Here is a 24375-nt window from a genome sequence, read left to right on the forward strand (position 1 = left end):
AACTAAAATGTATTATGCTATGTGATTGACTTGTTAGTCAATCAGAGAAACACAATTATCATATGATCTCATTTATATGTGGAATTTAAGAAACAAACCAGAGGACCATGGGGAAGAGAGGAAACAATAAAACAAGATGAAATCAGAGAGGGAGACAAACCATAAAAGACTCTTTATCATAGGAAACAAACTGAGGGTTGTTGGAGGTGAGGGGGCTTGAGGATAGTGTAACTGGGTGCTGGACATTAAAGAGGGCGTGTGATGTAATGAGCACTGGGTATTATATAAGACTGATGAATCACTGACCTCTACCTCTGAAACCAATAATAATCATATGTTAATTAACTGAATTTAAATTTAAAAAATAAGAAAAATAAATCAGGGGATTTTCAGGTGTTAAAGGATATAAGAACCACAAGACGAAAGGAGCCACCATCTTTGAATCATCACATCGCAGGATAAAAACTGCCTGATAGTTAAGAACACATGCATCAGACTCTACCTTGAGCAATAAAACAGAAAACAAATAAATGATATTTCTATTGTGCTAGCCATTGAAATTTCCGTGAGTGTTACCATAATATATTCAAAAGTTAGTAGCCCAAGTACAGAATGACATTAACAAACATTTAAAATACATAACATTGGTTTCATGGTTAAGGCAGCAGTAATCAATAACACAGTTATTGATCAGGACTGAAAATATTAAAGGTTAAAAATACTTAATAAAATGTCATTTGTAATATCTTGATAAATATATTGGAAGAAAAAAACAAATGCTTTTTTGAGCCACTGGATTTAAAGAAAGAAGTTTAAAAGTATAATAGCAGTAGTTGTATTAGTTACTACATGCTTACTTTAACAAGATATTATAGAAAAAAGTATACATTCAAATTGGCTGGTTGATAACAAAAACTAAAAGGGAATAGACCAAGTGCAAAACTGAGGATGCCCAGGTTTGGAAAGCGAGTTGTTTCTAGGACCTGAACAGTAAGAAAAAGTACTAAAAATGTCTTTGAGCAATAGAAGTCAATTAAAAATTCCCAATTAAACAGAAGAATTTCATCTTCAGACAAAAGGTGTTTGCTTCCCACTGAAACATTGTTTTCAGGCCTCAAAGTGACCATCAGTAGGTTGAAAGAGAAAACCAAGAGTGTGAGGAACAAAAAAATAATCTGAGTTTGATAGTTATTTCTAGAATATAACTTAGTGAGGCTGTTGGTATATAAAAGTAGTGGGAAGCAAAGAAATAAAAATTCTACTAATTTTCAAGGGAATTTATAACCACAAAAGTCATGAGCCTATCTTACAAAATTATTTGTCTCTTCAAACATTAAAACAACTTGAATGGAACAAGAAACAGTCTATATGGAGTCCACAGGGAGAGAATATTCCCCATTGCCAATTTTGTACTGACATGCATTGATGTATTGATGTATTGAACACAACAGACTAGAAAGAACCTCCCAGGGGAAGCATAGGTAAAGAACAGTGGACAAGAGGAAATGTTATAGGGAAAGAAGCAGCATCTAGATAAGAGACTTCCAAACCACCAGGGCAGGAGGGCCTTCCTTTCTTTGCCTGGTAGGATTTCATTAATGCTTTATGCCAATGACTACTGTGTGCCTCCAATCTTCTTTTCTAGCTGATAATTTTGTTTGTCATTCTATCACTGATCTATCCATTTAAAAGGGTATGGAGGGGACTGTGGGTATTTGTCTTTTGGTCCACAGTTTTCTGTACACAAGGAAGCACAAAAGGTCATAATGAAGAGGTTTACACATCACCTAGAGATCCTCCACTCTGACCTAAATGTAGTATTCTATGTATGCGATTAGATATATAAGGTTGCATATAGATATTTCATAGCCAGAAAAAAAGACTGTGACAGAAATGGCAAGTATTTATTGAAAGTTCTCACTTCCATAGTATGGTGGTGTCATGGGCAAGAAACTGCCTAATCAGGTACTACAGTTAATAGCTATAGTCACCATGCTGTACATGTGTACTTATTCATATAACTGGAAGTTTGTTTGTTTTGACCACTTTCCTCTAATTATCCCTTTCTCCAACTTCTGCCATTAGTAATCACAAATCTGATCTCTTTCTATGAGTTTGTTTTATCACTTTTTGTTTAGATGTCATATGTAAGTAAGTTCATACAGAATTTGTCTTTCCTTGTCTGACTTATTGCACTTACTATAATGTTTTCAAGGTCCATCCATGTTGTCACAAATGGTAGGATTTCCTCTTTGTTTTTTCTTTAATGGTGGAATAATATTCCACTGTGTGTGTGTGTGTGTGTGTGTGTGTGTGTGTGCGCGCACATACACTTATCTATGTGTATATCACAAATTCTTTGGATAAAAGTGCAATGATATACTCACTGATAGACATTAAGTTCTTCCCATGCCATGGCTATTGTAAATAATGCTACTGTGATCATGAGGGTGCAGATATCTTTTTGAGTTAGTGTTTTATTTTTTTTTTTTTTTTAAGATTTAATTTATTCATTTGACAGACAGAGATCACAAGTAGACAAAGAGGCAGGCGGGGGGGGGGGCGGGAAGGAGGTTCCCCGCTGAGCAGAGAGCCTGATGCGGGGCTGGATCCCAGGGCCCTGAGATCATGACCTGAGCCAAAGGCAGAGGCTTAACCCACTGAGCCACCCAGATACCCCTGAGTTAGTATTTTCATTGCCTTTGGATATATTCCCAGAAGTGGAATTACTGTATCATATGGTAGTTCTATTTTTAATTTTTGAGTATCCTCCATATTGCCTTCCACAATAGCTGTATCAATTTACAACTCCACCAACAGTACACAAGAGTTCCCCTTGCTCTACCTTTATAAGAGCATTTGCTATTTCCTGTCTTTTTGATGATGGCCACTCTAACAGGCATGAGATCATATCTCATTTTGTTGATAATTTGCATTTCACTAATAACTAGTGAAATTGAGCAATTTTTTATGTACCTGCTGGCTTTCATATTTCTTCACTGGAGAAATGTCTATTCATGTATTTTGCCCATTTTTTTAATGGGATTGTTTTTTGTTTGTGCTATTGAGTTGTGTGAGTTCTTTGTATGTTTTGGATATTAACCTCTTATCAGATACAAAGTTTGCAAATACTTTCTTCCTCCCATTCCATAGGTTGTCTTTTCACTTTTTTGATAGTTTTTTTCACTGCGCAGAAACTTTTTACTTTGATATAGTCCTACTGGTTTGTTTATCTATTTATTTATTCAGTTGTTTGTGCTTTAGATGTCATATACAAAAATTAATTACCAGTACCCATTTCAAGGAACTTTATTCCTATGTTTTCTCCTAGGAATTTCATGGGTTCAAGTCTTAAACTTAAGCTTTTTACCCATTTCAAGTTAATTTTTGTGAGTGGTGTAAAATATGAGTCTAGTTTCCTTCTTTTTACATATGCCTATCCAATTATCCCAGCACAATGTATTGAAGAAACAGTCTCCTTTCCATTGAGTATCCTTGGCTCTGTTATCAAATATTAGTTGACTATATATGCTTGGGTTTACTTCTGGGTTCTCTATTCTGTTCCAGCAGTTTATTTGTCTGTTTTAATGCCAATACCATACTATTTTGATGACTACGATTTATAGTATAGCTGGTAATCAGGAAGTGTGATGCCTCCTGCCTAAACACAATTTTTAAAAGTGCTTAAAAAGACAATTATCTCACTAAAACTGAAAAAAGACCAAATACTCTCAGCATCTGACTTTTTCCTTTGCATGATTAAAACAAACAAACAAAAAAAAAAACTTGAGTAAACACTACTTGACACTGTAAAACATCCACCTTGACCCTAAGGCCAGGCTAATTTCTCCCCAGACAAACCACTAAGAATCTGGCTCAAGGGAAAATATCAATTTTAGATCAATATCCTGCAAGGCTCAGCAGTCAAGCAGAACAAAATATAACTCAGCATAAAAGCTGTTGGGTTTTTTTTTTTTTCCCCCCTTCTTGTTCTTTTTTTTTTTTTAGTTGAATATGATTATATAACCTACAATAAAATCCTGAATTTATGTTATATATGAAAGAGTGGTAATATACAAGGGGAATGGTGTCAAGTACTTATTTTATTGTTTTTAATCCTTTTCATTTCCTTTGTGGTGGCATTTCCAAACCAAGATTTTCTATTTTTTGAAAATAATATTTGTGCATGACCCATTATTTACCTCATAAACTTCAAATAAATTACAGCTTAGTATTTTCTTACTTAGAATGTATTTTTTTATAAACTATAATAACTGTATCTTCTGGTTGTAACATTTGATATTTGATGCATAACTCTGTTATACTCCAAGCTCCAGAAGAGAATACATCACATTTTATCTTTGATGTCCTCATTACACCTGAGTGATATAAGAAATCCATCCATGCATTTTCAAAAGCAGTACCACTGGCTCATATGAACCTCTTGTTTTCACAGAACTCTATGTAAGAAACAATTAGAAATAAATTTAAACTACTTGGAAATATAAAATTATTCTTTTCTAATAATGGCACAGATTCTTCCAGTATGGAAAATATTATCTGGCAGGGAGTATAAGAGCTTTCATGCCACTTGAGAATCATTTTATAAGTGAAACAAATAATTTACTTAATGTTAACCCCGTGGCTTAGAATATTCACATAGATTCCAAAAGCATGGAGAATCTGATAGAATAAATACTACCATCAGTTTCTTAAAGTGTATCTTTAAAGATAAAAATAGGGATACTAGTACTGTTATCCAGAGTACTCCCACCCCAGCTTCTTCTTAGTATTGTAAAATGTTACTAGAAAAAAATAACATTTTCCTTGAAAAGAGATTTAAAAAAATATTCCTCCATATGAGGTTGAATGGCCTTGGCCAAAAGGAAATAGAATTCTCCTAGAAAAGGGAATGAAGAATTGGAACAAAGTATTTGCCCATATTCCAAACAAGTTTACCTGAGTTAAAAAAGACCTCATAAATGCATGGGAAGAATAAGAAAAAGTCAAAGAATTGCACAAAAGATATTTCTTTTGTATGATATTTCTATATCACACAACACTGCTTGTGGTAGATGATGTTGGTTCTTAATCCATTTTTCTTTTTCCATGTTAGCTTGGTCCCAATTTCGCTCCCATGTCCTTCTGTCTTTCACATGCCAATGGTAAAAAAAAAAAAAAAAAAAAGAAAAATGGCTTTTGTTGTCCCATTCAGGTAGACATCTACCCCATTTCTGACCAAGAAGACATGAAAGTATGTCTGCTTATAAGTTCTTCTATAGGGACGCCTGGGGGGCTCAGTGGGTTAAGCTTCTGCCTTCGGCTCAGATCATGATCTCAGGCTCCTGGGATCGAGTCCCGCATCAGTCTCTCAGCTTGACAGAGAGCCTGCTGCCTCCTCTCTCTCTCTCTGCTTGCCTCTCTGCCTACTTGGGTCTCTCTCTGTCAAATAAATAAATAAAATCTTAAAAAAAAAAAAAAAAAGAAGCAGAAGCAGCAGCTCTTCTATACCCAAGAAAAATACAATGTTTTTTTTTTCCCTTTTTTCTTTATTTTTAAACTGAATGTCTTGTGTCTACACAGGATCCCTAGAATTTCAGTAGCCATTTGTGACAAGAACGGAATTAGCCTGAAAAGCACACACTAAAGATAACATCGCAAAGAGGTAAAGGGACACACATCCTTAATGATATTGTTGAGCCACTCAAATAACCAATACAGGAACTGTCTTATATCTAGATTTTTAAGTGAAATAATAAATTCTTCTGTAATTTAAGTTATACATTGTTTCTTTTTTTCTATTACTTTATCTATTTGAGGGGACATCATTGATTAGAGTCAGAATTCAGAGAAGAAATCTCTTTTATAGGGAGTAGAGGTATATGGGAAGATACTAAATATAATTACTATAAATAGCACTGTGAACTCAGTAATTTAGAGATAAGCTTAACAAACACTGAAAACTTACAAAGTGAAAAAGAGAGAACAGCAAAGAGAGCAAATAGAGATGTAGAATGTTTTGCACTATTTTGAGTTATTTATATTATTATGAATCATAACAGCTAAGAACACAGTGAGATTGAATCAGTTTGGGGTAAGCTTCCAGTAAAGGCTGTAGTGAACATAAACCACTCCAAACTACTCTTTCATAATCCCAGGAAAATCACGATATAATTTGTATCTGAAGGAGACAGTAATTAAAGGCAATGACATACATGAACCTCCACTCGAGGAGAGGCCTGGAGAGGAATTTGCAGCATTTGACCCTAGATAAAATGAATTAATGAGAATAATTTGAGTCATATATAAGATTTTTACCCTTGAGCTAATGTGGAGTTTTACCTTTCAACCACTGACTTCACTCCAACTAGTGCAGACCATGACAAACTTGCACGCCCATGTTGTCTTGCCTAATCACAAGAGCAACTCCTGAAAGGAACTTTGGATTAAAAAGTAGCAGTGGTAACGCTCCTGAAGCACTTAGTAAACTGGCCAATTTAGGTAGATGCCTATTGTTTAGATAATTCTCTATGAATCTAAATGCCATCAGGAGTGCTAAAGTCACCAAAGAAGGTAGTAGTAGTGTAATAGGTAAATAGGAGATAAGCATATAGATATTTAGATTAACTATGGACAGATAAAAAAATGAAAATAAAGCTATCGTAATGATACTCACTTGAATTTGTTGTTACAGAGAAGAAGACACATTGGTAAGACTTGGGGAATAATTAACACAAACTTGTAAGATGTAATCACTGCACTCCATTCACTGAGTATAAGAAGTGAGCAAATAACTCCTTGGTACTCTTCACATAGGTGAATTTGGAGGTCTACCCACCTAAATACTGCTCTTATGTGCAGGATCAAGATTGTTTCAAAGATACACTAATAAACCAAAATACACTTTTAACAGTTAGTTTAGATAAACAAAACTATCTATCTATCTATCTACCACCTATCTATCTATCTAAAGAAACTTTAAGTTTAGTATCTCCAATAAGAAAATTAGAGTAAGTCAACATCAACTCAGTAGGATGATAACTGAAGTTAATGAAATGTCTCCCTTCTCTGAGGTTTCCTCTTCTTTTTAAATTTTTAAATTTTTTATTTATTTATTTTTTTAATCTAACAGAGAGAGAGAGTGCACACACAAGCAGGGATAATGAAAGGAGAGAGAGAGAGAGAGGGAGAATTAAGCTCTCTGCTGAGCAGAAAGCTACAGGGCTCAATCCCAGGATTCTGGGATCATGACCTGAGCTGAAAGCAGACAGACACTTAACCGACTGAGCCACCCAAATGCTCCGAAGTTTTCTTCTAATAAAGAGAAATATGCAAAAAGATTTTAAGGGAAACTAAGTTTATATCCTTTTCAGGAAACATTCTTGTGGATATGTGTAGAGGATAGTTCTCCCTCAAAAAGATAAGACTCACAATTTGTAACCTATAAAAATGTGAATATGAATGTTGGAAAATTAGGGGTACTCATGAATTACATACTCTTCAAGATTCATACTTCCATGATGAGAACAAGAACACATAGTGGCATGTCTTTAGATACTTCCTAATGTTCAAACCTATAGCAAATTCAGAACTATCTGAATCAACAAACTAATAGATAACAGTTAGTTGTGGGGGTGTAGTCTATAGATTTAATTAATTCACAGTGGAGTCTGAGGAGATTAACAGACAAAGGTCAGCAACAATTCTACTTATGTCCTGTAACAGGTGAATAGTGAGTGCAGGCTCTCATTTGAAACTGAGCCTTGCTGTAGGAGCCACTGAATAGAATTGAAAAACCTGATATCTACCCCAAGGATCTCCCTGTTACAAAACCCCTTTCATGGGCATGGACAAACCGGCCTCATTTCTGGTTTCCCACATTCACAGAGCATCTTAGATTAGAATTTCATAAGTCCATCCTACTCCCTGATAGCTGTTTATTTTGATTCTATCTCTGATTTTTTCATCTATGATTAGTTTTGCCAGCAGCAGGAATCCAGGTAGGTAATGGGGAGGTGTTTATTAACTATTTAAATACTGTCAATCACTCCCGTGTGCATTCAACTCCGAGACTTGAGCTTCACTCCTCTGCTTTCTGGCATTTGGCCTGCTCTTACAGAGAACAAAGATGATAACAGTCTTTTCCCTGCTTACATGGGGTCACAGATTCACAAATAAATCCTACCAACGCTCTGTCATTCATGCTTTACAAGTTAAAAATCCAAACTGTATAGAAAAATGGTATATATTATACTTAGAAAATATGCAATGCCTGATGTTTCTCATGATTTCCCCTCTCCCTCAGTTTAGTCATCTCACATAACTCTAGAGAGTTTGGGTTTTATACGTGGTTCCACACATCTGCCAAAATACATTTTTCCCAAACTGACAAGCCGACTTCATTATCATTATTATAAGTAAAAGTTAACAGTATAGCCAACTAAAAGATATATATTTTTTTCAATGCTGCTTTTGAAGAGGTAAGGCAAATCTCCTTCCATTTGTAATGCTATTAAGGTCAAGCTCTAAGAATCAGGTCTGACTTTAAATGTATCCCAGTGTTTTCCAAAGTTACAAGGGAACAAGTCAAAAATATATCATTCAACCCATACGATTAAGAAAAGGTAGGAGAAATTTCACTGGTGGCACTTGTCGCCTTTAGTAGGTCATGCAGAGTTGTTCTAGCCTTGGCTATTCAAAATAGTCTGGAGCAGGCCCAAAAGTAGAAGTTAAAGGAAAAACCTACTACTGTTCCTATCCTAGATAGTATCATATTAATCCTAGCCAAATTTCTGATAATAAGAGAAAAGTAGGATATATTTGAACGTATTCTATTACAAACTGGTTTATATTTATAAAAGAGCGGATCTCTGCTGTCTCTGATTTCTACGATTCATGATTGAAAAACTGTTAGAGGCACAGAGCAGACTCAAACAAAAAATTCCGGAGAACCTATTGTGATAAATGATACATGACAAAATTACATTTAAACAGTTACTAGGCCCAAAGGCATCCTGCAGAGAATAAGCGCAAACAATATGGGGGTTTTCTACTCCTAATTCCTTGGATAAAAATGACAAAATATGGTTTTTTCATGTAATGACAGAAAGAGGAAGCTTGAGAACATAAAACACATGGCTATTCAGAAAGGGAGACGGCATTCACATACATTTCAGACTGACAGTTTGATTTAAAAGGGGTCTCTGGATCTCTGTTTTTAAGAATGGGGAAGGATAAGACGGTAGAATGAGGGGAGAAATGCAATAGCTTCACCTCTTAACATGTTTGACAGATAAGACTGTCTAAAGGCTAATCTGAAATGCAGTTAGCACATCCAGGGAAAAATGTGCAAGCAAATATATTTCTAAACAGAATTCCAAAAGAATGTTGTTAGCATATTTGTAAATTTCCAATTCTTTCTTACTACTCTTATCCAACAACCCAAACAAATCAGTTTAAATACAACTTCTTTTACTAATGTCTTTTGAAACATCGCTGCAGTCAGATTGAGTCAAGTAACCATCTGCTACAAATACAAATAGAGCTACATTCAAGAATTATATTACACAGCCTTCCTAGCAAAGTTCTTACGTGCAAGCTGTTCTTGTCAAAATCAGAACCATTGTGATGATGCATCTTAATATTCAATCAGACTTTAAGTAAAGAGTGACAAAAGTCCACATATGGATGACAGCTGTTTCTTCAGTAAATATTTTCCCATTTATTGAATGGAGGCTTATGGCAGCTCAGGATATGTTCCATCAGACATTTCAGCCTGAACTGCTTGGGGACAATTAAAACAGTAACAAGGATAAAATTTCAGTTTTCAAATCTTTGCTATAACTTACATCTGAAAAAACAATAGTTTTTTTTTTTTAAACAATTAAAATTGTACGTTATGTCATTGATTTGAGAGTATCCGTGCACAGTATTTTTTTTTTAAATATTTTATTTATTTATTTGACAGAGAAAGATCACAAGTAGGCAGAGAGGCAGGCAGAGAGAGAGAGAGAAGCAGACTCCCTGCTGAGCAAAGAGCCCGATGCGGGGCTCGATCCCAGGACCTGAGATCATGACCTGAGCCGAAGGCAGCGGCTTAACCCACTGAGCCACCCAGGCGCCCCCGTGCACAGTATTGACTGGAGAAACAACTGGATTTATAAGACTCTGCATCTTTTTTGCCCTTTCCCCTCAATAATGCCATAGTATTTGTAAAATTGAAACATAATTCCTATATGGATTTTCTAACCATATGAACAAACTTGATGGGAATTTAAACATTTATGACTATATTTTGACAAATTGTGAAATATTTAAAAAAGATTAATGAACATATTAGCTCAAAGAAGGTCAGATAAGACATCTTTTTAACCAAAAAAGAGGCTTGCAAAATTAAAAACAAAACAAAACAACAACAACAACAAAAAAAAAAAACAGAGAGAAAATGGATTCCGATAAATTCAGTAACTCCATAATTATATAGTATTTACATATCAGTAGTTAGGGAGAAAAAAAGTGGGTTTCAACTAAAAGATGACCTTAATGGTTTAGTATTGTCCTTGAACTTGTATGATGTCCCTTTTATGAGTCCCAAATGTGTTGGATATGTTTGTTAATAGTACATCTTTCAAGGAGTACTTCTGAAGCTTGCTAACATCAAGGTATACTGCTAAGGGAACTTAAAGTCTTCTCTATTTAACCTAAAACTATCCTGATGCTCTTGTCTGGTGACCCCAAAGCAATTCTTAAGAGGGTAACAGGTTGTTTTTACCTCAGATTAGACCAGCAGTATTGTGTTAAGGAATTGGTATTCCCCAGGTTCTGCATGGTAAATTGTAACCCTTTTCTCCCCCTTGCAAGACAGATGTTGAAACTGACATTCAAAAATATTTTGAACCAATAGTCTTCTATTCCACAACTCCTATAAGACATTGATCTTTTTTTTTTATTTATTATATTTTTATTTGGTAACTATTTCAGATCAAACACTATAAAAAAGGAAAAAAAAAAAAAAAGAACTTCTTACCCTGCTATTGGATCTACTGCTATTGCCTTAGGATTATGAAGCTCCAGGTCAATCAGGGTGACACATACAGACCCATTGTAATTACAAACAAAGATCCGGTCACTGACATGGTCCACGAAATAGAGATTTCTGGTAAGCCAGTCAATCGCCATTTGTTGCACATCTGAAAAACACACATACGAAATCATTGCATTATAGGTACAAATTTAGTATCATAAGCCAAAGAGTACATAAATCTGCCCAGACCATCACAGAAGACATTTCAAAAGGAAAGGCAGTTTTATGATTAAAACAAACAAACAAACAAAAACCTGCAAAGATAATTTTTTGCTATACCAAATAGCAAAATCACAAAATAAGTGATTTAATTATTTTTTAACATTTTTTGCTATACCAAAATCACAAAATAAGTGATTTAATTATTCTGTAAAGTAATGACTACCTTTTGATACCTTTCTTCTCGTTATACAGGAGTGAGAATGATCGAGGGAAATGGGTAAAGAATTTCTAAATCTTAAAATACACTCATTTACAATAAAATCTTTGTCCTATTTCCTCTGTTTATACAAAATAGGTCATTCAATCAATGACAGCTAAACTCTTGAGTAGTAAGAGTAAACTTTTTATAAATCTAAGGGTAAACCCATATTTTCAGATCCTCTTCCGTTACAAAAAAAAAAAAAAGGAGGGGTGGAAAAGTGGAAAAGGAGATCTGTAAAATCTCTTTGTTTAAAAAAATATTGGAAGCAAAAAGAGGGATGATATGTTTTTCAGTGGCATACACAGGCATTATAAAACAGGCCTGCTCAAAGATTAATTCTCTAGAAGAGTATTTTCAATAGTACCTTCTGTGATGAAGGAAACATTCTACATCCGTATTTTCTAATCAAGTATCCATTAGCCAAATATGTCTAGTTGAGCACTTAAAATGTGACTAGTGTGAATGGGAAACCAAATATGTACTGGTTTCATTTTAATGATCTCAGATTAAATTTAAATGATACAGTTAGTGGCTACAATGGATAGAGCAGCTCTAGGAGAATGTATCTGGTTTGACTTGAATATCTTCCATTTGATCAGACCTATACCATGGTGGAATTTCATGCTGATTTGTAGATATTTATCTGGTAGAAAAGATAACTCCAAGGCTATGGTCATACTGTCCTGTGAGGCATTAACCATTTTTATCCTTTCTTATAAATTTTATTTATATATTCTTTTTCTCTAAAATGTCTGCAAATATCTAATTCCACTAATGCTCTTAGATCTTCAATACTGGGCTTGTTTCCTCAATAATTCATAAATAAATTTCTGGTTCATATTTATTCTTGAATTTTATGACAATCATGTTTTTAGCTATTGGAAATTATACTTTAATACCTCCTTGTTCAAACTTACTATGGATCTATGATTCATTCACCAAGCAGTTTCTTTCTGTAATCTGAACCTAAACATTCTTCCTACTCTGCTTCAAAATATTTCTTTAGTAACCTGCGACTTCAGTGAATGATATCCTTTCAACAGAAAGACTAACACAGATGCATGTGTCATTATTATCACTCTTAATGGTATATTGTCAAAGACAGTACAGAAAGTAGCAAGTTTGTGAGAATTTCTATCATGCCTTACAAGGACAAGCAGAAAGTGGATATTGCAATTCATTGGACACACGTTTTCAAGCTATCGATTACAGTTTTATTCCTGAATTGCACAGTCTTTATGGAAACAGAACCCTTTAAATGTTCCACAAACTACATGCAGCTTTTTTCAACCAGCTCAGCAACCAGGATTTTTAAAAAGCTGAACTATTTCTCTGTCTCCAGAAATCTGCAAATACATGCTTTTTTAAAAAAATCTTTTTACATTATTATCAACTACAGCACTGTTGAAACCACTGTTTCAAATGTCATTTTAAATACCTTGTGTTCAGATAAAGTATGTGCCAGAGCCCATTCAATGACCCATCCTTCATGCTAGACATGCAGTTTGTGTAGTCTATGCACTTGCAATTTCAGACAAAAGAACTTTTTGACAGCATTCACACCTTTTTTCAACTCTTTATCATTAAAGAAAGATTCTCTTCTACTGAAACAATAGTTATTGTTAACAACCATCCAAGTTTGAAGCAAAAAGGTCTCATTAAATAACCTAATAATTAGCCAAACACTCAGTAATTGTGGGTATTGGCTTTGTTTCCTTTTCTTATATTTGAGTTTGTCTAGTTTTAATGTAATCTTTTATTAAGATTGGAGAACTGAAGCAATCAGACAAAAAGTTCAAGTAAGGAAGCCAATAGATAAATAGACAATAAGTAAAAAATTTGGCTGAAATTATTTACTCATTTCAGGAGACAAATGAATCTTCCAGATAATGGATTCAGTATTTCATCTTAATTTTGCAGAAATATAACCAAGATCATAGGAAATTATAATCATTTTATGACATTATGAAAAAATTCTAAATTTTTAGTTAGACCCTTATTACTTTACTGTTACTAGAACAAAAATTTAAATATATTCCTGTTACTATGTTTCCTCATTGCTTTTCATTCATTTTTCAACTGAAGTCAACTGAATTTTTTCTTTTCTTTTCTTTTCTTTTTTTATTTTTTGGAAATGGCTTTTATTATGGTTACTCAGAATTTTCTAATTGGCAAATAAAAAGGTTACTATTCTATTCATAGCTACAACATATCAATATTGGTAAAATTTTAAATAATAATGAAAAAACATTGAAAGCATTTTCAAACTTGTACATCATATAAGTAGTTAATAACAATTTTTTTTAATAACAATGTTTTAAAACACAATATTTGTTAGGTCTAAAAACTTAAAGTTGTACCCAGTTAAAATAAAATGAAAAATTCAAGGAAAATGTGATTTTTTTAAACAAAAGGCAACTATTTACAATCTATAATTGGATATATACATATATATACACACACACACGCAAATTACAACAGATTTTTCATCATGACACAAGGCAAATAATTAATTTCCAGAGTTGGTGAATGCGGTATTGATTTTAATTCACTAAAATGTAATGTATACTAACTATTATGGACTGAATCATTTTTCCCCCAAATTCATGTGTTGAAGTCCTAACCTCCATTGCCTTAGAATGTGACTGTATTTGGAGATAATTCCTTAAGAGGTGATGAAATCAAGGCCATTAAGTTGAGCCCTAATCTAATCTGGCCCATATCCTTACAAAACGAGATTAGGACATACAAAGAGAGATAGCAGGAATCCCTATACACATGGGAAAGGCTATTTGTAAGCAAGGAGTGGCCTCAGAGGAATTCAACCCTTTGAAACCATGATCTAGAACCTCCTATCTTCAGAATCGTGAGAAAATGAATTTCTATTGTTTAAGTCATCTAGTCTGTGGTATACTGGTGTGGTACTCTGGCAAAATAACATACCTACTCAAGTATTGTTTAATAAAGTTGTCCATGCCATAAAATTATTGAGAACAAAAGTCAAAATCTTTTTAAGAAAAAATATAAAGTAATGTCTACATGTCCTATTAATGTCATATTGCATCAATGTCTGTTACACCTTAAAAAATCAGTGAATTTTCCAGAGTAATATACCTTTGTTTAACTTACAATTTAATACTAATTAGATCCCAGTCTCTATGAATTTGTACATTGATAATTTGCAAATAATTTATGTCCAATAGTGATGCAAATGATTTCCATCAGGTAGTAAAGATAACCCTAGTTTTATTGTCCACTATGACATTAAATAGGTTTTTTTTTTACATTAAATAGTTTTATATTTAACTTTACAATCTTAAATAAGCAAGTTTTTACTTCATTGACTGTAAACACTTCAGTCTCTTCTGTATGCCTTTGAACCAGATTTACCATCCTTATAGTTCTCATCAGTGAGCTAAGTGACTCCTTGATACATATTCACTACATATTGGTATGAGTCACGTTTTTAACTTTTTGAAAGTTACACACTGATGAAATTTACTTCCTGGTCTCTTTTCAATTTATTTGCTATATAATCTTTAACTAGCCAGAGATGGAACATGCAAATGTCCACAAGAATAGATAACATAAAAAAAAAAAAAAAACATAACATAAAAAAAAAAGATAACATAAAAAAGCAAAACTTGTTTGAAGGAACTATGATAAAGCTAGAAGATAACCTGGAGTATACATCTACTTAAAAAGGCAGTCTTAATTCTAATTCATTGTTTTGACTTCATAGAAACGCTTAATTATTTCAAAGGAGAACAAAATATAGTCCATTGCTGCCTACAAGAACCTCACTTCATATCTAAAAACAGACAATGACTGAAAGTTAAGGAAAAGGAAAAGATATTCCATGCAAATGGAAAGGAAGAAAGCTGAGGTGGATTGCTTTTATCAGGCCAAATAGACTGAACTAACTAAATAAATAAATAAATAAACAAAAACAACTACAACAACAAAAAGGGTTGCAACAAGAAATAAAGAAGGGCATTACATAATGATAAAGAGTAAAATTCAACAAGATATAACACTCGTAATATTTATGCACCCAACATAGGAACATCTAAATACATAAAGCAGATATTAAGAGATACAAAGAGAGAAATTAGTAGAAATACAATAATAGTAGGAGACTTTAATACTCCACTTGCATCAGTGGATGTCCAGAAAGAAAATTAATAAAAAAACAATGTCCTTGAACAACACATTAGACCAAACAGACTTAACAGAATACTCAAATAAAAACAGCAGAATACACATTCTTCTCAAGTGTTCATGAAATATTCTATAGGATAGATCACATAGCAGGCTATAAAACAAGTCTCAATAAATTTAAGAAGACTGAAATCATTTCAACTATCTTTGCTGACCATAACACTACAAAATTAGAAATCAACTATAAGAAGAACATTAAAAGAAAAAGAAACAAATACAAACAAGGAAACTAAAGAGCATGCTACTAAACAATCAATATGTCAATGAAGAAATTTAAAAAAAGAAAAAAATACTACCAAAATAAATGAAAATGGAAACACAACTGTCCAAAATCTATGGGACACAGCAAAAGCAGCTCTAAGAGTGAAGTTCAGAGATACAGGTCCACTTCAAGAAATAGGAAAAAAAAAAAAAATCCCTTCTAACCTTACATCTAAAGGAACTAGAAATAAAAGAACAAACAAAACCCCAAACCAGTAAAAGGAAGGAAATAATAAAGATTAGAGCAGAAATAAATATAACAGAAACCAAAAGAAGAACCTCCCAAAAAGCCCTAAAATAAAACAGACAAAAAGCAATCAGACAGATCAATAAAACCAGGAGCTGCTGGTTCATTGAAAAAAATCAATAAAATTGATAAACTTTAAGCCACATGACACATCAAAAAAAAAAAAAGACTCAAACAATCGTAAATGAAAGAGAAATAATAACTAACACCACTTAAGTACAAAGGACTATAAGAGATTATCATGAAAAATTATATGCTAACAAATTGGACAACCTAAGAAATAAATTCCTAGAAACAGACAGCCTCCCAAAAGTGAATCAGGAAGAAATAGAAAATTTGACAGATCAATTACCAGCAATGAATTTAAATCAGTAATAAAAAAAACCTCCCAAAAAACAGAAGTGAGGACTAGAAGCTTCACAGGCAAATTCTACCAAACTTTTAAAGAAAAGTTAATGCCTGTTCTTTTCAAACTATTCCAAAAAATAGAAGAGGAAGGAAACCTTCCAAAGTCATTCTTTGAAGCCAGCATTACCCTGATACCAAAACCAGATAAAGATATCACTCAAAAAGAAAACTACCAGCCAATATCTCTGATGATCATACAAGCAAAAATCCTCAACAAAATATTGGCAAACCCAAACCAACAATTCATTAAAAAATCATTCACTGCAATTGAGTGGGATTTATTCTTGTGATGTGAGGGTGGTTTAGTATTTGCAAATTAATCAAAGTGACACACCACATCAACAAGAGAAAGGATAAAAACTGTATGCTTATTTCAATAAATGGAGAAAAAAAAAAAAAACACTTAACAAAGTAGAGTATCCATTCATGATAAAACCCTCAACATAGTATCCATTCATGATAAAACCCTCAACATAGTAGGTTTAGATGGAATATACCTCAACATAATAAAGGCCTTATAAGAAAAACCCACAGTTAATATCAAACTTAATGAGGAGAAAACAGAGCTTTTTCCCTAAGTTAAGGAACAGAACAAGGGCATTCATTTTCACTATAATACTGGAAGTCCTAGCCATAGCAATCAGACAACAAAAAGAAATGAAAGCCAAAATTAGTAGGTTAAAAAAAAAAATCTTTCAATATTTGCAGATGAGAAGATACTATATATAAATAAATTAATTCAGTAAGGTTGTGAGATACAAAATCAATATATATATATAAATCTGTTGCATTTCTGTACACAAATAATGAAGCAGCAGAAATAGAAAGCAATACCATTTTAATTGCATCAAAAATAATAAAATACTTAACAAATTTAACCAAAGTATTGAAAGACGTGTACTCTGAAAACTATAAAACACTAATGAAAGATATCAAAGGCAGAACAAAGAAATAGGAAGACTTTCTATGCTCATGGATTGAAAGAACAAATATTGTTAAAATGTCTATACTACTCAAAACATTTTACAGATTTAATTCATTCCCTTTTAAAACACCAATAGCATTTTTTGCAGAACCAGAACAAACAACCCTAAAATTTGTATGGAAACATCAAAGACCCCAAAAAACACCCAAAGCAATCTTAAAAATGGAGAACAAAACTGGAGGTACCACAATCCCAGATTTCAAGATATACTATAACCCTGTAGTAATCAAAACAATATGGTACAGACACAAAAATAGACACACAGATCAACAAAACAGAATGCAGAGCCCAGAAATGAACCAATGATTATATGTTCAAGTAATCTTCAACAGAGGAGGCAAAAATAGGCAATGGGGAAAAGTCTCTTCAAAAGAATTGAAACAAACAAAAACAAAAAATATCTTCCTCCTTTGTGAGGAAAACTGGACAGCTACGAACAAAAGAATGAAACTGGACCACTTTATACATCATACATAAAAATAAACTCAAAATGGATTAAGGACCTAAAAATGAGACCTGAAAGCATAAAAATCCTAGTACAGAACATAGGCAGCATTTTCTTTGACATTGGCCATAGCAGCATTTTTTTAGATATGTACCCTGAAGTGAATGAAAAAAGGAAAAATAAACTGTTTTGACTACATCAAAATAAAAAGCTCTGCACAGGAAAGGAAACAGTAAAACTAAAAGACATCCTATTGGAGGGGAGAAGAGCTTTACAAATGACATAACTGATAAAGAATTAGTATTCAAAATATATAACTTATGCAACTTGGCACCAAGAAAAACCCAGACATAATCCAATTAAAAATGGGCATAAGACAGTAACAGATATTTCTCCAAAGAAGGCATACATATGACTAACAGTTACATGAAAAGATGCTCATATCAATAATCATCAGTGAAATGTAAATCAGAATGGTTAAATCAAGAACACAAGAAACAACAAGTGTTGGTAAGGATGTAGAGAGGACAGAAAAACCTGTGTATTGTTGATGGGAATGCAAACTGGTTCAGCCACCATGGAAAACATTTTTAATTTTTTTCCTCAAAAAATTAAAAATAAAATTACTATGTAATCCAATAATTCTACTACTGGGTATTTACCCAACGAATATGAAAACACTAATTCAAAAAGATATATGCACCCTTACATTTACTGAAGCACTATTTATACTAGCCAAATTATGAAAGCTGTCCAGTGTCCATTAACAGATGAATGCATAAAAACGACGTAGTGTGTGTGTGTGTTATAACACACACACACATACATACATACAATGAATTTCTACTCAGCAATAAAAAAAGGATGAAATTCTTCCATTTGCAACAACATGGATGGATCTACAGATTGCAGTGCTAAGTGAAATAAGCCAGTCAGAGAAAGACAAATACCATATGATTTCATTCATATGTGGAACTTAAGAAACAAAACAAACAAATAGACAAATACAAAGAATAAAGAGACAAACCAAAAAAGAGAGTCTTAACTATAAAGAACAAAGTGGTTATCAGAGGTAAGGTGTTTAGGGGGGATAAGTGAAATAGGTGAAGGGGACTTAAGAGTACACTTATCATTAAGGAGCATTGAGTAATGTATAGAATTGTTGAATCACTACATTGTACACTATATATTAACCTAATATAACACTATATATTAACTACACTGAACCTAATATAACACTATATATTTATATATATATATATTATAACACTATATATTATAATGTTATATATAACACTAATATATATTATTATATATTATTTTTTAATTTATTTTTTAAATTTTAATTCCAGTGTAGTTAATATACAGTGTTATATTAGGTTATATATAACACTAATATACATTAGAATTAAAATTTAATTCTGGGGGGGCGCCTGGGTGGCTCAGTGGGTTAAAGCCTCTGCCTTCGGCTCAGGTCATGATCCCAGGGTCCTGGGATCGAGCCCTGCATCGGGCTCTCTGCTCAGCAGGGAGCCTGCTTCCTCCTCTCTCTCTGCCTGCCTCTCTGCCTACTTGTGATTTCCGTCTGTCAAATAAATAAATAAAATCTTTTAAAAAAATTTAATTCTGGAATTAAAATTTAAAAAATAAATTTAAAAAATAATAAAGTAGGTTTCTTGTAATTTAAAAAAAAAAGAAAAATACAAGTTGTTCAAATTTTTAAGGTGAAGTAAAAAAAATTATTAAGGAAAAACTAAAACTGTTACTACTTTTAAATGACATAATATTATACATTAAAAAACTCTAAAGCTATTAGAACTAATAAATGAATTCAGTAAAGTTGCATAATGCAAAACCAATAGACATATATCTATTGCATTTCTATATACTAATAATGAGCTATCATAATAAGAAATTTAAGAAATTATCCCATTTATAATGACATTATAAAGAGTAAAATATGGAGGGATAAACTGAATCAACGAAGTCAAAGACTTATACTCTGAAAACTAAGACATTGATGATACAAGTTTATGACACAAATAATGGAAATATGAATTATATCCACAGATTGGAAGAATTAATATTAAAATGTATATACTATCCATGCAATCTACAGGTTCAATACAATCCCTATCAAACTACCAACATATATTATCACAAAACGAGAATAAATAATCCTAAAATTTGTATGAAACCACAAAAAACACCAAATATCCAAAGCAATCTTCAGAATGAAGAACAAAACCACAGGTTATCATGCTCCTGAATTTCAAACTATACTAAAAAGCCATAGTAATCAAAACATTATGGTACTGGCACAAAAACAGGCCCAACAGGTCAATGGAACAGAATAGAGCCCAGAAATAAACCTATGCTTATATGGTCCATTGGTCTATAACAAGGGAGGCAAGAATACACAATGGAAAAAAGACAGTGTCTTCCATAAATGGTGTTGGGAGAACTAGACAGCTACATGTGAAAGAAGGAAAGTGGACTAATTTCTAACATCATATATAAAAATAAACAAAATGGACTAAAGACTTAAAACATGAAACCATAAAACAAGAAAAAATTAGGTAATAAACTCTTTGACACTGGTCTTAGTGATACATATATTAACTCTCTATCATCAGGCTAGGGAAATAAAAACAAAAATTAAAAACAAAACAAAACAAAACAGGGTTGGAGCCTAGATGCTGTTAGCAAGATGGTGGAGGAGAAGGATACTGAAATATCAGGTCGCAGGAGTTCAGCTAGATAGGTATCTAGCCATTCTGAATGCCTACAAACTCAGCAGGAGATAGAAGAGAAGAAGAGCAGCAATTCTAGGAACAGAAAATTGATCACTTTCTGGAAGGTTGGAGCGTGGAGAAGTGAATCCAAAACCATGGGAAGATAGCCTGTGTGGGGAGGGGCCGGCTCCTGGCAAGTGATGGAGCAACAGAGCCAAAATCAGAACTTTTAGAAGTCTGTTCCACTGAGAGACATCACTCCAGAGGTTAAGCAGGGTGGAGCCCTCATGGGGACAGTGTGGTCTCAGGACCCAGGAGGGTCACAGAAAGACGGGGGGTATCTGAGTGTGGCAGAGCTCCCAGGTATTGGAGCTGGGAAGCGTGCAGCAGAGACGGAGCCAAGGAGGAAGCTCTCAGCTCAGTCAGTGTTAGCTTAAACTGTGATCCAAGGCACAGTAAGACCACTGCTCTTTGACCAAGGACCCCAAAAGTGGCAGATCTGGAGAGACCTCTTCCTCTCTCCTCTGGGAGGAGTGGTGCATGAACACGTAGCAGGAGTCTGCTGGTTTTGGAGACTCCAAATGGGGCCCTGCGCCAGGGATAGAAACGTCTGGTTACAAGCTGGGTGAACTCAGAGTGTGGCTGGAGACCAGGGGGATGGGAGAGATTCACTGCTTTTCTCTGAGGGTGTATTGAGGAGTGGGGCCCTGAGCTCTCAGCAACTATGGGGCCAGGAATTGGGAGGTCGCCAACTTCATTTTCCTCCTCCAATGCTGTATGGAATGCGTTCAGGGAGCAAAAGCTATGGAGAGTGAACCCGAGCAGATTACTTAGTCTGGCTCCTGGCAAGGGCAGTAATATTCTGCCTCAGGCAAAGACATTTGAGAATCACTGCAACAGTACCTTTCCCCCAAAATCATCAAGAACACCCAGCCAAGACCAAGTTTACAGATCAACGAGAACAGCAGAACTCCAGAGGTAGGGAAAATCATCCCATGATCTTTTAGTCTTTCAATTTTATTTTTTTTTTAAGATTTTATTTATTTATTTGACAGATAGAGATCACAAGTAGGAAGAGAGGCAGGCAGAGAAAGAGAGAGGAGGAGGAAGCAGGCTCTGTGCTGAGCGGAGAGCCAGATGTGGGGCTCGATCCCAGGACCCTGGAATCATGACCCAAGCTGAAGGTAGGGGCTTTAACCCACTGAGCCACCCAGGCACCCTCAATTTTAAATCTTTTAAATTTTATTTTTTCTTATTCTATTTTTAAAAATTTTTCCTCTTTCCTATTTTAATTTTTTTTTACTATTTTATCAATACCTTTTTAAATTTTTTTAAATTTTTATTGTTTTAGTCATATTTTATCCCTTCTTTGTACTTAACCTTATTTTTTTGTATACATATATTTTTTTTCCTTTAAAATTTTGCAATACAATTTCTTCTAATAGATCAAAATATACCCTAAGTCTAGCTCATGCCTTTGTTCTAGTCTCCAGCGGCCTCATCACATTCTTTCCTCTTTTTTTTTCTTTTTTCAACCAAATTCTTATCTTATCCATTGCTTTTTTATAATCTTTTTTAATTTTCGTCTTTACAGTCATATTCCATCACTTCATTGTGTTTATCCTTATTTTTTTATATACATAAGTTTTTCTTTCTTTAAAATTTTGGGAGGTAGATTCTTCTAATTGACCAAAATACACTCAAAATCAACTGTGTAGCTCTGTTCTAACCATATCTATAAAAGATATATATTTTTTTTCCTTTTTTCCCCCTTTCTTCTGCCCCCACTTTTGGGTCTCTTCTGCTTTGGATAGCATATATTTTTCTGGGGTCATTGCTACCCTTTTGGTAATTTGTTCTCTCATTCATCTATTCTTATCTAGATAAAATGACAAGTGGAAATACTCATCACACACACCCACACAAAAAGATCAGGAAGCAGTACTGAAGGCTAGGGACCTAATCAATACTGTCACTAGTAATATGTCAGAACAAGAGTTCAGAAGGATGATTACCAAGGTGCTAGCTGAGCTCAAAAAAAAGCATGAAAGATATTAGAGAAAACCTTTCTGGATAAATAAAATCCCTTTCTAGAGAAATATAAGAATTAAAATCTAACCAAGTTGATCAAAAAAGCTATTAATGAGGTGTAATTAAAAATGGAGGCTCTTACTGCTAGGATAAATAAGGCAGAAGAGAGAATTAGTAATATACAGAAGACCAAATGATGGAGAATAAAGAAACTGAGCAAACTGAACAAACAACTACTGGGCCATGAGGGGAGAATTCGAAAGATAAGTGATAGCATAAGATGAAACAATATTAGAATAACTGGGATTCCAGAAGAAGAAGAGAGAGGGCATACAAGGTATATTGGAGCAAATATAGTAGAGAATTTCCCTAATATGGCAAAGGGAACAAGCATCAAAATCCAGGAAGCACAGAGAAACCCCCTCAAAAATCAATAAAAATAGGTCCAGACACCATCATCTAATAGGAAAACTTACAAGTCTTAGTGACAAAGAGAAAATCCTAAAAGCAGTTCAGGAACAAGAGGTTGATAGCATACCATGGTAGAAACATAGGATTGGCAGCAGATCTATCCATAGAGACCTGGCCGGCCAGAAAGGACTGGCATGATATTTTCAGAGCACTAAACAAGAAAAATATGCAGCCAAGAATACTATATCCAGCTAAGCTGTCACTGAAAAGATAAAGATAAAAAGATAAAGATAAAAAGCTTCCAGGACAAACAAACATTAAAAGAATTTGCAAATACCAAACCAGCCCTACAGAAAATATTGGAAGGGGTCAGAGAAGCAAAGAGAGAGCTTAAGTAACAGACCAGAAAAGAACAGAGACAACATACAATAACAGTCACCTTACAGGCAATACAATAGCACTACATACATATCTTTCAATAATTACCCTGAATGTAAATGGGCTAAATGCCCCAATCAAAAGACACAGGATATCAGAATGGATTAAAAAACAAGCAAACAAACAAACAACAACAACAAAAAAAGACCCATCAATATGCTGTCTGCAAGAAACTCCTTTCAGACCCAAAGACACCTCCAGATGTAAAGTGAGGGGATCGAAAACAATTTATCATGCTGATCAACATCAAAAGAAAGCTGGGGTGGCAATCCTTCATCTTCATCTAAATCCTTCATCTAAATCAGATGAATTAGATTTTAAGCCAAAGACTATAATAAGAGATGAGGAAGGACACTACATCATACTTAAAAGATCTATCCAACAAGAAGATCTAACAATTTTAAATATCTATGCCCCTAACCTGGGAGCAACTAATTACATAAACCAAATAATAACAAAATCAAAGAAACACATCAACAATAATACAATAATAGTAGGGGACTTCAACACCCCCTTACTGAAATGGAAAGATCATTTAAGCAAAAGATCAACAAGAAAACAAAGGCTTTAAGTGACACACAAGACCAGATGGACATCACAGATATGTTCAGAACATTCCATCCCAAAGTAACAGAATACATATTCTTCTCTAGTCCACATGGGACATTCTCCAGAATAGATTATAC

General features: G+C 33.8%; 1 protein-coding gene across 1 annotated transcript in view; it reads right to left on the reverse strand.

Annotated features, from left to right (window-relative positions):
* LRP1B (LDL receptor related protein 1B) overlaps positions 1-24375 on the reverse strand; it is a gene marked incomplete at both ends in the record, with an annotated part of 1929835 nt that overhangs the window by 978088 nt on the left and 927372 nt on the right. Inside the window, one exon of the mRNA XM_080798957.1 lies at positions 11027-11189. Within this exon, the coding sequence (XP_080655083.1) occupies positions 11027-11189 (163 nt within the window). The remainder of the gene's footprint in view (positions 1-11026; positions 11190-24375) is intronic.

The sequence above is a fragment of the Martes martes genome (assembly GCF_963455335.1).
Source record: "Martes martes genome assembly, chromosome: 3".
NCBI lineage: Eukaryota > Metazoa > Chordata > Mammalia > Carnivora > Mustelidae > Martes > Martes martes.